The sequence below is a fragment of the Dendropsophus ebraccatus genome, unplaced genomic scaffold (genome assembly GCF_027789765.1).
Source record: "Dendropsophus ebraccatus isolate aDenEbr1 unplaced genomic scaffold, aDenEbr1.pat pat_scaffold_1195_ctg1, whole genome shotgun sequence".
In the NCBI taxonomy this organism is placed as follows: domain Eukaryota; kingdom Metazoa; phylum Chordata; class Amphibia; order Anura; family Hylidae; genus Dendropsophus; species Dendropsophus ebraccatus.
The window spans coordinates 20,001-34,247 of record NW_027208612.1 but is presented as its reverse complement, the minus strand read 5'-3'; the positions used below and the strand labels follow the sequence as shown (position 1 = coordinate 34,247).

General features: G+C 42.4%; 1 protein-coding gene across 3 annotated transcripts in view; it reads left to right on the top strand.

Moving 5' to 3' along the window:
* LOC138774978 (E3 ubiquitin-protein ligase HACE1-like) overlaps nt 1–14,247 on the top strand; it is a 49,767-nt gene that overhangs the window by 15,526 nt on the left and 19,994 nt on the right. For all 3 annotated transcript variants that reach the window (XR_011360448.1, XM_069955745.1, XM_069955743.1), the window contains exons 7-9: nt 587–674; nt 771–920; nt 3,680–3,876. Coding sequence is in view for 2 of the 3 variants with exons in the window: in XM_069955745.1 (XP_069811846.1) it covers nt 587–674; nt 771–920; nt 3,680–3,876 (435 nt within the window). In the remaining variant the exon portion in view is untranslated. The remainder of the gene's footprint in view (nt 1–586; nt 675–770; nt 921–3,679; nt 3,877–14,247) is intronic.

Genomic DNA, 14,247 nt, shown 5'->3' with positions numbered 1-14,247 from the left:
TTCGCTGGGCAACCCCTTTAAAGTCGCTCAGATCCTTACTCTTGTCCTATTTCTAACCCATCAGTTTTAGGAACTGACTATTTGCTACCTAATATTTCACACCTCTTGACAGGTGCCTCTATAGTAAAATAACCAATGTTATTCACTTCACCCATCAGTTATAATGTGACGGCTGACTTGTGTTTGTATAAAGCTATGTCATATTCAAAGGTGGGACATATTCAAGATCCCCAAAGAACATGTTGACTTATGGAAAGATCAGGATTACTGCTGTACTGATATCTTTATTCAATGGAACCTGCTGTATCATAACATTCAGGCTGTAAAGTGAATTTGTGATAAGGTTATAGCCATAAAATGTATTGAGCCAAAAATGTGTGACAAGTAACAGCTGAATCAAATGGAATTTTCTGTGAACTGCAACTGGCAGCCCATGCAAGTAAAATGTGGGCGCAGTAATGGCAGCCGCTATCACCTAGCGTTAATAAAAAACCGCTATGATATGCACCCGCCTGCTTCCATAAACTATAATCAAGTTTAAGTTGTAAAATTTCTAACTATTTCCCTATATAAATTTTTATTGTAGGGCCAAGGAGTTGTACGGGAATGGTTTGATATTCTGTCGTCTGAAATCATCAATCCTGACTATGCACTGTTCACACAATCTGCGGACGGTAGGTGTTGCAAGTTCGATGTGTGCGCACATTACCATACACAGAGAACCTTATTAGGTTTCAATTGTCTCTTGTTTTGTTTTTACTTTGGAATAGGAACAACTTTCCAGCCAAATAGTAATTCATCAGTCAATCCGGACCATCTGAACTATTTCCGCTTTGCTGGTGAGATCCTGGGACTCGCACTGTATCACAGACAGCTGGTCAACATTTACTTCACCCGGTCATTTTACAAGCACATTCTTGGTATGAATTCAGATACGTCTATTTTTCTTGATGTAATGTACAATGTATGCAAAATGGATGGATACAATGATCTTCAAAAGATTAGTGATGAGCGAATAGTGAAATATTCGAATATTTGATATTTGTACGAATATCTCCCAAATATTTGAATATTCGATTGAATATTCCATCCCATTAAAGTCAATGGGAACAAGTGTTCGATTATTGAAAAACATCTATTCGACCACTTGGAGGGAAAAACCGTAAGCTGGGGGATTTGAACGCTTATCGAATATTTATCGAATATTCTGCGAACTATTCGATAATATTTGATAGATCGAATACCTTACTATTCGATTGAATATATCTATTCGATCGAACAGTATTCGCTCATCACTACAAAAAATATAAAGTTAGAGATAGAACACACTTTTCAACATTTTAAAGGAGAAGTCTGGTGTATCCGGGACTGGCTTGGGGACCTGTTTTGACCCTCTGCCTATTTGTGATGTGTCATCTCAGGAGATTCGGGAGCCCAGTAGGGGTCCCGTGACAGGCTCGGCCGCTCACCACAGGCACGGGGAGAGGTAAGTTAGTATTTGTAATCAATTTCCCCACTGCCAGCTTTTATAATCCACCAGACTTCAGCTTTAAAGGGAACCTGTCACCCTGGGAGAGCAGGCCAAATACACCCCAGCCCTATATAGAGCACCCCCATATTTACCCCTCCTGTCAGTTCTGCTCTCGATGCAGGTCCCATTGCTGGGAAATCTCTGCTGCTCCACATGCTTAACATGCAGATGAGCAGAGATGGGTCCGGTGCCCATAGGAAATTACTGCTCCCAGGATTTCCTGTGGGCATCAGACTCCTCTCTGCTTATCTGAATAATGAGTTCGCAGAGGAGCAGGACCGGCAGGAGGTAGTAAGTATGGGGGGCTCTATGCAGGGGGGGAGGGGGTTTGGCCTGCTCTCCCACGGTGACCGGTTCTCTTTAAGCAATATCAGTGTATTATTAGGTTTTGCACTGTTTTAGAGTGGGGAAAAAAGGAAATATGGGAAACCAATTTGAGCGCTCAGACGGCTTTAACTGGGGTCACAGACCTTAAAGGGAATCTGTCAGCTGCAATTCATGTTCCAAACTGCTAAACGAGAGAGCTTTGAGGGCTGTTAGGTGAAAGAGACATGTAGTAACTTTCATATAGTCATCTGTGCCTTACAGCCCACACTTCAGGAGCTCGGGAAAGCCTTCTTGACTCTTTTTACTGGAGAAATGAAAGGTAATGTGTCTCCCTGACCTAACAGCATCTAACTTTGTCAGCAGTTTGGAACGTGAATTGCAGCTGTCCAATTCCCTTTTAAATATCTTGTTTAGGTTAAGGCTAAGCAAAAATAATATAAGAGGTGACTACAAATGGATGTTGATCCCCAACACACCTCAAAATCCCCAATAGATTACTTCAAAAGGCACAAGCTGAAGGTTTTACCATAGCCCTGATCTAAACATTACTAAAAATCTGCGGACAGACCTCAGAAGAGCAGTGCATGCGAAACTGCCCAGGAATCCTGAAAATGTTTAACCCCTTAACAATCGATTATATTCATTTTTGTCATGAGGCTGCTAAGGGTTGCGGAGGGCTCGGAACATAAGGTCACTCCATACATGACAACTTCTGGCTGCTTTTAGCTGACAACGGCATTTAACTGACCTATACATACCCCGGTGGTGCAGTGGTTTGGATCAGCTCCGATCCCTTGTCAGTGTAGTCAGAGGCCTCTGTTAGGCCTCCTGTGGCTTCCTAACTTGCTCAAGGTATTACTCATAGAAGTCCCCTAAGGGGGACTACAAAAGTGTCGAAGAAAATTTAAAACAGATTTTTAAAATATAAATAATTCCATCCCATTATAAAAGATCCCATAAATAAAAGAATAAAAAATAAACTAACATAACCATGTTAGTAGAAATGTTCCCGTTTTGCTGTATAACCTACGGTAAAAGGAAGGATGTTAGAAAGTACATTTGGTCCAAGCCCTTATATGACCCTTTATATGGAGGGAAAAAAAGAGTGATACTTACTGTCCCACTCCCCCACTTACATCGCCACTGAACGTTCTTCCTGCATCAGAGACACAGCAGTGTCTTGTCTCGGTCAGTGACTGGCTGAGTGGGCATGTCCTGCTCCGACTCCTTTTCTTGGAAGCAGAGAATAGAGATGTAACGTAGGTACCTGGGGTAGGTAAATCTGCAGCGTGTAACCTGATAGTTTAAATATTTACTTTATTCTTCAGCAATGAAATCCTCACCGTTAGGTAGAGATTTTATGCAGAAACTCTCTGATTACACTGGATATTATCTGCAAATTCTGCTGCAGATCTGCTATGTGTGAACATCACATCCCCTAATGTTGTTGTACTGTACAAAGTTATCTGACTTAAGAAGAAAACACACAGGATGCCACTATGATTGTAATTGGTTTAACACCCAGAAATGGAAAATTAAAATCCCTGTTCTTGAGGTTTCCTGTATCCATTGCTATTTCTAATAAGTTGTCTGGTACCAGTATAATAGATAGATGGCTAACATACAACTGATCACATCCAGCCACTAGTTGCATGTCAATTATTAAACCTTTAGTAAACCAATAGCTGTCAGTCCTCATTTTAGCCAACTGCAGTACCCGAGGTCTGCTGTAGAGGGCAGCCTTGTACTGTAAATGCACAAGCTGGCAAATTAGACGGCAAGAAATCCCTTCCTAACTATCTGCATGCTTTAATACTGCAGGTATCCCAGTAAATTATCAGGACGTGGCCTCCATTGACCCAGAATACGCAAAGAACTTGCAGTGGATTTTAGATAATGATATTAGTGACCTGGGACTGGAACTTACTTTCTCTGTGGAGACTGATGTGTTTGGAGCCATGGAAGAAGTGCCCTTAAAACCAGGAGGGGCAAGCATAGTTGTTACACAGGAGAACAAGGTGAGTGATGAGATCAGAGTCGAGATGCGCTTGTAAACCGTCTCTGGAAAGATACACTTCACGCTCTGATGTTGTTCTGAAATTACTGTATCTGTTTCACTGGGGTATGAGATCTGTATGGAAAATTCCGCACCTTTAGGAGTCTCTCTGCTGCTATTAGTCACTGACATTACTAATCCATCATATTATTAACAGTGCTAAACTGTTTCCTTCAATGCAATTCCCTAAACATGAGCTGCGAGTTTTGCAGGCTTGTTTGGCTGAAGTGAGAAGAAAACTGGCAGAGAAGTTGCGACAGATAACAGCCCATCAAGATGAGTTCCGCCGTTCCAATAAATTATACATTAATGCCGCGCACGACGTCGAGTGGTGGCACTCGATATTACTGGAAGCTCTGATGTTATTTTGGGTACCGCATTTCACTCTATTAATATTTCTATTTAATCAGCAGCGTGTTATCCCAACAGCATAGCACAGACGGAAAATTATGACAGCGCTCCATTTATTAAGCTGCGTTTAGCAGAAATAATCTGCATTCTGTGTCACGCTACTTATATCCATCATTTGTCACAAAGCGTCAGTGCAGAAAAATGTTTAGATTCTGGTCTGTGCCACAATTTTAATTATGAACATCCATTTTCCTATGACAAATACACAGATTGACTTCAAGGGAGAACCCAGCCTTATGTTTCAGTAAATGTCTCCACTTTTTTTTTTTTTTTTTTTTGTCTGGGGGGGAAAAGAAGAAAAAAAACAAAAAAAACAGAACAATGATACATGATTGAAGACGTGGGTGATTTAGGGCTGAAGGCTAGGTAATGGTGTGTATGCTATTTTTCTTACATGTGTACAAATGCTGGGAAATTCGCCGCTATAAATTATGTGTCATATATAAAGCATTGGTTGTGTTAAGGAAAATTTAGATCACCTTGCTCTAAGACAAAGTGATAATTGCATTGTCTGACACAGGCTGAAGAAATTGTGCCGGTTACAGGTCAGGCTGGAGTCGTTCTGGGAAGAAAAGGCAATGAATATTTAACCATACACATGCAATCTTGAGATACTGTGTGTGTGTGTGTGTGTATATATATATATATATATATATATATATATATATATATATATATATATATATATATATATATATACACTTTTATTTATATATATATTTATTTATTTTTTATTATATTAACAACAATGGCTTTTCAAGAGAGTTGGGTAAAGCTCCTTTCACTCTTATTTTTACCCACACTTTTCTTTGCTTTTTTTTTACTTACAATGCTAGGAGGCTGCTGTTATCCGTCCTTATAATCCTGTTTTAATGGCCCATCTTATAAAGAAAGGACATTAGAGTAATGATTTGAGATATTCTTCATGGAAACTATTAACCCAGACAACAGCAGCGCTACACAAATGGATGGAAATGTAATGTAATGTGTGTCAATAGATAATATCTAGTTCAGTTTCTAGGGGAACCACAGAATTTTTTTTTTTTTTTTTTCTAGTTTCATGGTTGAATCTTCTGTTTGCACTTTCCATGTTTATTTATTTATTTTTTTTTTTCATTTAATTTGTTGTTGTTTTGTATCTGTAGAACTTATAATGTTTTTTATGTTAAGAATTTTATTTGAAGCATTTGCTTCTTGGTTTCTTAGCTATGTTTACTATTATCCTTGACCTTTTGCTGTATACTTTCAAGATGACTGCTCACAATCTCCACCTGCAAGTCCTAGGGAAGGCAGTCAGCCGTCAGACATTTTAAGGGACATTTATCAATACTGGCATAATTGTATGCCAGTCTTAAATAAAGCCCCGCCGTCATTTACCCGGCCGCATTTACTAAGGTAGTAGGCGGCAAAAAGGATCTAGAATGTCTCCTGGCACTGCCGCAAACCGAGTTCTCCAAGTGGTGTAGTGATAGAAAAGTTTCAGGCTTTATTAGCAAATAAAACGAGTTAAAACGAAAAGATAAAATATATAAATGGATAAAACAATGCTTGATTTGGGGCTTAGGAAATATCCCTCCAGCTTTAGAGCGGCCTGTCTCAGCTGACAGACCGCTCAGCCAATCACTGGCCGGTACCGCCTCGGCCAGTGATTGGCTGAGCGGCCTGTTAGCTGAGACAGGCCGCTCTGGAGCTGCAGCGTGCGGGACCCAGTGAGAAGCAGAGCGCAAGAGGAACCCTGCAGCATGGATAGGTAATGTATACAGTTTAAGCAAGGGCTGCAAGGACATCGGTAACGATGTCCATGCAGCCCTTGTTAAACTATTATTGGGCCGTGTAATAGGCCCAGTCAACGAGCAGATCTAGCAGATCGGCGCACATTTACAGTTATTATCGGATTCCCATCGGACCGTGGAATAGGACCCTTACACCTATTTGCTGGGATAAACAATGATAAATTAGGCTCGGGAGGAGACCAGGCTTCTGCCCCGCCTTGCCCTGCAAACGCTTCTGGCCTACAGCACAGAAAAGGCAGAAATCTGCGTCTTTTCCGTGCCGTACACAAGGGGCACATTTATTATTGTGTGTCCCTTTGTGTACGGCACGGAAAAGACGCAAATTTCTGCTTTTTCTGTGGTGTAGGCCAGAAGCCCCCCATAGTTTTGTTTTGTGGCTTCTTTGTTTCACAATGTGTATCTCAGTGCAGCACATTTCATGAGCTCAAAGTATCTTCCAAGACACAGGAAACATGAGAATTGTAACAGTACTGGATAAAGTAGAAGAAATACTGTCACTACAGTCTGCAGAATAGGAATATGTTATGTATATAGATGTATAGACAGACGGACCCACATAGACCAGATTCCTTGCCATCCCCTGACATATTAGAACTGTAGAGCAGTAAAGGGCGAGTCTGTGAAGGGAATTAGATCACACAGCACATAAGTACATGCTTTTTTCCAAGGATATCATTTGGAGATGAGTCTTCAGTTTTAATTGCTATGCTGATTCGGGTACAGACAGCCATGCAGTTAACTCTGAATGTGGAAACGCGTTCTGTATTCGTGTCGCTCTCATTTCCCAGTTAAAAGCGCTTCTGATAAAGCAATTGATAAAACAAATCCTGTAGAAATAGATTGGGCATTTTGTACATGCTTGAATCCACACTGTAAACATCTTTGCTGCCTGTTTTTCTTTAGTCTGCGCAGTGCTGACCTCCTAACAATTGCTGGAGGGTAGCTCTGGCAATTTCTTCTTACCTTGTGAAATGCACACATCTGCAAGACACAACTGGTGTAGAGGAAAGCACAGCAAAAAAAATAAAAGACCAGCACTTTCTTTAGGTGAGGCATTGTAAATGCTGGTACACATATGCTAGGGTAGCAAGATGCCTAGTGACAAGTTTTAGGATCTCATGCGATCTAGGTGGTTGTAATGAATGGGATTTGCTGTATTCTTTTAGTATTGTGACATTGTTTGCTGTAAAAAGCTTGAGATTCTGGAATAACACGAACGTTAAATAAATACTATGGGAGACATTTCTGAAAATTGTGGAAGGTATATGCCAGGGAGAAGGAGCAGATTTGCCCCTTCTCCCTGGCGTACGCCTGCCGTATCCCCTGCTTGCTCGATGGGAGCCTCATTAGTCATGATTTATTCCTGCTCGCAAATGTAAATTATGAGCCAAATCTACACTTGCTGGAAGCAGGGCACCGGTCCGGGTGCCCAGCTGGCCGAAATCACTAAGAGGCATGCACCTCTTTGTGAATTGGATCGGGAAAAGGGGGCGTGGCCTAAGTTAAGTTGTATGGTCTTCATAAATCCCTCCCCTATATGTCTGAAGTATTTTAGGTGCTTCACTGACTGCACACAAGATCCTAGCGCTGGTCCACTCTGGCTTCGCTCCTTCGTTCAGGGAAAATAAACTGGTCCTATTCAACTGGGACTCCCAGTCTAATGTATCTATCTTTCTATCTTATACCTATCTAATTTTCTGTCTCTGTTCACCCACCTCAATGGTGTCAGCTGAAGTTTATGTTCCAAACTGCTGATACTGTTAGATAGCTGTTAGATCAGGGAGACACATGGGGGGATATTTATCAAACATGGTGTAAAGTGAAACTGGCTCAGTTGCCCCTAGCAACAAATCAGATTCCACCTTTCCTTTTCCAAAGAGTCTGTGAGGAATGGGAGGTGGAATCTGATTGGTTGGTAGGGGCAACTGAGCCAGTCTCTCTTTACACCATGTTTGATAAATCTCCCCCATGGTGCCTTTCATAAATCTGTATTTGCTTCCAGAACATAGAAAAATACTTTGAATATATAGTATGAAGAGTCAGACAGGCTTTCCTGAGCTCCTAAAGTGCAGCAAGCTATAACACCTCCTTACTCCTCTTCCCATACCTGACCTTGCTTGGAACTCCAGGTGTCAATCAATCAGGGAGGTAGGAGAGAGGAGACATCCCGCTTGCAGCTATTCAGGAGCTTTTAAAAGCCTCTTTAACGACTTGTACCAGAGAATAAAAGCATTTCTCTACATCCTCAAAGCACAGACCAATACAGTATACGAAAGGTACTATGTGTTTCCTTGACCTTACAGATATTTAACAGTGTCTGACAGCTTACAGTTTCCCTTTAAACCCTTGACGTATCATGTCATGAAAAGCAATGAGTTCCTGCATCTTGATGTACCAGTACACCATAATGCACAGGGGCTCTATGAAGCAAGCTTCATACAGAGTGCAACTGGATCGTCATACTTAAAGGGGTACTCCGGGCTGGGGAGCTTTTTGCCTATGGCCGGGAAGGAGGTGTATGAGGGCAATGACGTCCTCTTACCTCCCCAGTTCCAGCACCATGTCCCGGATCGCGTCGCTCCCGTCCACACTGCCCGGCCTCTTCCTGGTCTCAGCAGGGGCTTGAGACATGACGTATCAAGTCCGCTCAGCCAGTCAGTGGCAGAGGCGGGATCCCGCCTCTGCCACTGACTGGCTGAGCAGACTTGAAAAGTCACGTCTCAGGCCCACGTCAGTGACCAGGGAAGCGGACGGGGAGCGACGCGATCAGGAACACAACACTGAAATCAGGGGAGAGAAGAGGACGTCATTGCCCTTAACCACCTCCTCCCCGGCCATAGACAAAAAGCCCCCCAGCCTGGAGTACCCCTTTAACGACGATTAACCCCGTAAACGCAGTGATTGTGGCGTTTAAGTGTCTGATTTGATAATTACAGCTGCAAATAATGATCATTATTTGCGACCATAATTTTCAAAAAATGGACGCCTTTTAGCGGAAAAAAACAAACAGACATTCATAAGGACAGCCACAAAACAAATATTGTGTGAACATAACCTTTAACCTCTTAAGGACAGAGCCTGAAATGGCCTTAATGACAGAGACAAATTTTATGAATATGACCAGTGTCACTTTATTCATTAATAACTTCGGGATGCTTTTACCTATCCGGCTGATTCTGAGATTTATTTTCTCGTGACATATTGTACTTTACATTTCTGGTAAATTGGAGTCGATACTCATAACGAATCTTTATGAAAAAAACCAAATAACGTGAAAAAATTTGAAAAAATGCATTTTTCCAACTTTGAAACTTTTTTGCTTATACAGAAAGTGGTTATACCACATAAATTATATATTAAATAGCATTAGCAACATGTCTACTTTATGTTGGCAGCATTTATTAAACCATCTTTCATTTTTTTTAGACATTAGCAGCAAATTTCCAAATTTTCAGTAAAATGTCAAAATCAGATATGCTTAGGGACCTGTTCAGGTTTAATGTGTATTTGAGGGGCCTGTATGTTAGAAAGCCCCACAAAGCACCCCATTTCAGAAACTGCACCTCCCCCCCCACTCTGCAAAAGCATATCCAGAAAGTTTTTTAACCCTTTAGGGGAGTCACAGAAATAAAAGCTAAGTGTGTAAGAAATTTGAAAATGTAAATTTTCTGTGCAGAGATTTTATTGTAATCCAATATTTTTCATAATTATAAACATATTACCAGAGAAATGCACCCCAATATTGATTGCTCCGTTTCTGCAGTTTATAGAAATACCCCATATGTGGCCCTATTGAGCTATTTGACGGAACCACAAGCCTCAGATATAAAGGAGTGCCTAGTGAATTTCAACGCCCCCGTTATATTTGGTCATTTTTGACCGTACCACTTCAGGTTGGCAGAGGCTCTGGGGTGCCAAAACCTAAAAAACACCCCTAAAGGGACACCATTTAGAAAACTACACCCCTCAAGGAATGTAACAAGGGGTGCGGTGAGCATCTGGACCCCACAGGTGCTTCACAGATTTTCCAAACAATATGGCGTGAAAAAAGAAAAATGTATTTTTTACACTAAAACGTTGTTCTAGCCTTCAATTTTTCATTTTCTTAAAGGGATAAGAGGAAAAAAAAGACACAAAATGTGTAGCGCAGTTTCTCCCGAGTCCGGAAATACCCCACATGTGGCGATAAAGCGCCAAGGGGGCGCAGGACGAGCCTCCAAAGGGAAGAAGCGTCAATTGGCTTTTGGTAGTTGAATTTCACTGGAAATGATTTCATCGCCTTGAAGCGATCCAGTATGCAGAGGCCGGGGGGATCAGGAAGGACACAATTTTCCAGTGTGACACCTGTCCTGATCCCCCCTGTTACCCCACACTCTGCACTTCTTCTGGGGTCTCCCGTTCTCCAGTGTGGGGGACGTCACCTGGAAAATGTTGTCCTGGTGCGATACGGGGTCCTTCATATCCAGAAGCGCTGGGTCCGCTCCATGGCTGCTAAATTTTAGGGCGCTATTACTACTTCTGATATGTTCGGATCGTGCCGCAAGCTACAGTAGCTCGGGCAGCGAGGGACCGGAAGAGGGGGTGCTGGTATAAAAGTTATCCCCGTACAGGTGGTAACCTTTATCCAGCAGTGGGAAGATCAGTTCCCGAACGATCTTCCCACTTGTTCCGAGGATGGGGGGGAGGGGGCATCTGGGGCTGGATTCGGGTGTCCCTTCCTACATACACTCTAAGGGTACGTGCACACTGCGGAATCGCGACAGATATCCCTTCGTGCATTCCACAGCTGGCACCCACCGGCGGAGTGATGCAGGCGCACGTCTCCATCCGTGTCACAGACTCCATTCTATGCACGGGCGGATTCCGCTCTCCGTCCAATGTGTTCATTCTTTGGATGGACGATGGAATCCGCTCATGCATAGATTGGAGTCTATGACACGGGTGGAGGCACGCGCCCGCATTAGTCCGCCGGCGGGTGCCAGCTGCGGAATGCACAAAGGGTTATCCTTCGCCATTCCGCAGTGTGCACGTACCCTAAATCTGTAAGTGTACCCTGAGGTACTCTCACAGAGTTTGTAGAGTTTCACGCCATACCGTCATCTCTTATTGGGACGGTACTGGCGGAAAAGACGTGTCTGGGGGGCAGCGTACGCTACGCTACCCCCAGACACGTCACTGGATGATGTGGATGATGAGGATGAATGGAGGAACGAAGGATCCCCCCATTCATCCTCACTGGCTGTTTCGGTGTCGGAGGCAATAATAGCGTATGCCTCTGACGCCGAAAACACCCTGGGGGCCAGCTTTGTACAGGGATTGGTATATGGGGTATGTAGTGGTGTAGTGTCAAACTTTATTCAATGTAGTGTAGTGTGGTGTAATGTAGTGTTTTTTTACGTGTTTTTTTACAGTAAGTATAAAAGAAAAACCTACACCAACAAAGGAGTTGCTGATAAATGCCACACTAATGTGCGGCACTTATCAGCAGACTGTGGCAGTAGAATATAGAAAAAAACACCCTACGCCAAACAGGAGGAGTTGCTGATTGGAAAAAAAAAAAATACTTTTTCTACATTCTGAACATCCCTGTAGCTGCTGATAAGTGTATTACACATATCAGCCGCTAGAAGGCAGCAGAGCGCAAAATCCGGAAAAAGCCGAGGCTGGAGCTGAAAAAAGCCGATGGGGACCGCCGGAAATAGCCGAAGACCCAACAGAAAGACGGAGGACGCCGCGAACTCGGGAGACGCCGATCAGGACCCCGGGACAGGTGAGTAATTTACAAATACCTGCTCTGGACCCCTCAGCTACCTAGCTGAGGGGTCCAGAGCAGGTATTTACTATTTTTGTATCGGGCGATTGGGCCGGTGGCACTGTGACCACCATAACTTTTTACAGTAATGGCGGTCGGTGCCGTCCTCGGACAGCACCGACCGCCATTTTTTTCTGGGTCATCGGGTCACCGATGACCCGGAAAGGTTCCGATCGCCGCTATTGGCTGATCTGAATTGATCAGCCAATAGCGGCGATCGTAAGCACGGGGGGTGTTAACCACCCCCCGTGCCGAGAAGCTAAGATGGCCTGCTATGATTTATAGCAGGCCATCTTCCCCGATCGCTGTGTGTTTGGGGAAATATCGGGCGTAAATTTACGCCCTGATGCGTTAAGTACCAGGGCGCGAGGGCGTAAATTTACGCCCGATGTCGTTAAGGGGTTAATGTTGTAAAAGATTATCCTCCCCCCCCCCCCCTTTTATTCATTTGGGGGGCTCCGGTGGTGACTTTTTTTTTTTTTCTAGATGGATCAGAAGGGAAATTTGCAGCTTTCTCAACTTCTTCACTAAAATTAGTTGCTTCAGTGTGTACAGTTGTTTGTGTACAGTTGTTCCATAATTGTTGTTTTAATATTTGAGGGCAGAGCTAGATAATTGTGTGTAGTTCCTTTGGTAGACATATAATATCTGGACAATTTACAGTATTTAGAGCATGGGTCTCCAAACTGCGGCCCTCCAACTGTTGCAAAACCACAATTTCCATCATGTCCAGACAGCTAAAGCTTTAGATTTGGTGGTCCAGGCATGATGGGATTTTGCAACAGTTGGAGGGACGCAGTTTGGAGACCCATGCTCTAAATACTGTAAATTGTCCAGATAGTATGGGCGGGATTTATCAAACTGGTGTAAAGTAGAATTGTCATAGTTGCCCCTAGCAACCAATCAGATTCCACTTTTCATTCCTCACAGATTGTTTGCGCCATGCTATCAGACACTTGGCATTGTGTTGATGTAGTGATGTAAGGCTTGCATGCAGCTGCTTCGCCATGGCAACCCATGCCATTAAGCTCTTGTCACTGTTTTTGTGATGATTTTAATTGCGGATGGGGTTTGGAGCTCTGCCGTTATTAAGTTAGCTGATTTTTGGTGACTTGTATGCACTGTGTGCCCTCTGTAACTTTGTTGTCTGCTAACTTGTGGCTGAGCTAGGGTTCTTTTACACGTACAGATAAATCGCTTAATTGCTCTTCAAGCGAACAAGCGATGATTCTTTTGTTTAAAACTATAGGCATTTAGACAAGAAGATAAATCGCTATGAAAAGTTATTAATGCGTTTATATATACTCTGTAAATATTCGTAATTGCATAAATGTTTAATCCATATACTGTGAACGATGACTGTTTACACTAGAAGACTTGAGAACGATTAACAATGATTTGGAGGTCAGCTCAAAACGTGATCAATGATATTCAAATGATTTTTAATTCGTAGTTTGATTGTTGTTGCATTTACACCAGAAGACGATCGCTTAAATTCAAACAATTTTACAATTTTTTTGCACAATATTGATCCTGTATGAAAGGCCCCTTACTGTGGTGCCTAAACATTTCACCTTGCCATAAATACTATTTACACCTAATTGTAGAAGTTCTAGGAGTGGCCTGTTGTAGTGATGACCTCCTAATACAGTACCACACTCTTTAGAATGACCCATTCTTTCAAAAATTTTTTGTAAAGGCAGACTGCATTGTTAAAGGGAATCTGTCACTAGGGGTTTTTTTTTTTAGCTTTAAATGAGGGCAGCATAAACTAGTAATATAAATGCTGAACAGATAGGTATATTACTTCCATCATTTTGTTCAGCCATTCTTCTAATATGCAGGAGAATATGATTTTTGCCAAACCCCTTCCCCAACCTCCAGCTGCTGATGGACAGCTGACTGCCCATACATAGCATGGATAGATAACTGTCAATCAGCAGCTGGTGGGTGAAGTTTCCTGCTTCTCATGAATATCCAGGACTACTGGGCTCATGCACATAATGGAGAGGACTATTTATTGTCCATGTGTCCATGTTATTCAGGAGGATATCTGTGGATCAGCTGCACAGAACAATGTGATACATCATTCTGTTCAGCTTCTCTGTCACTAGTTCATGCTACCCTGAGATAGGACAACATAAACCTACTGACAGAGTGCCTTTAAGTACTTTATTATATATATATATATATATATATATATATATATATATATATATATATATAATATTTATTTATTTTTTTGTGACAGCATTAATAGATATTGGACCAATTCTTTTGTCGGTATACTGTGTCTAGGATTAAACAGCAGAGTAGA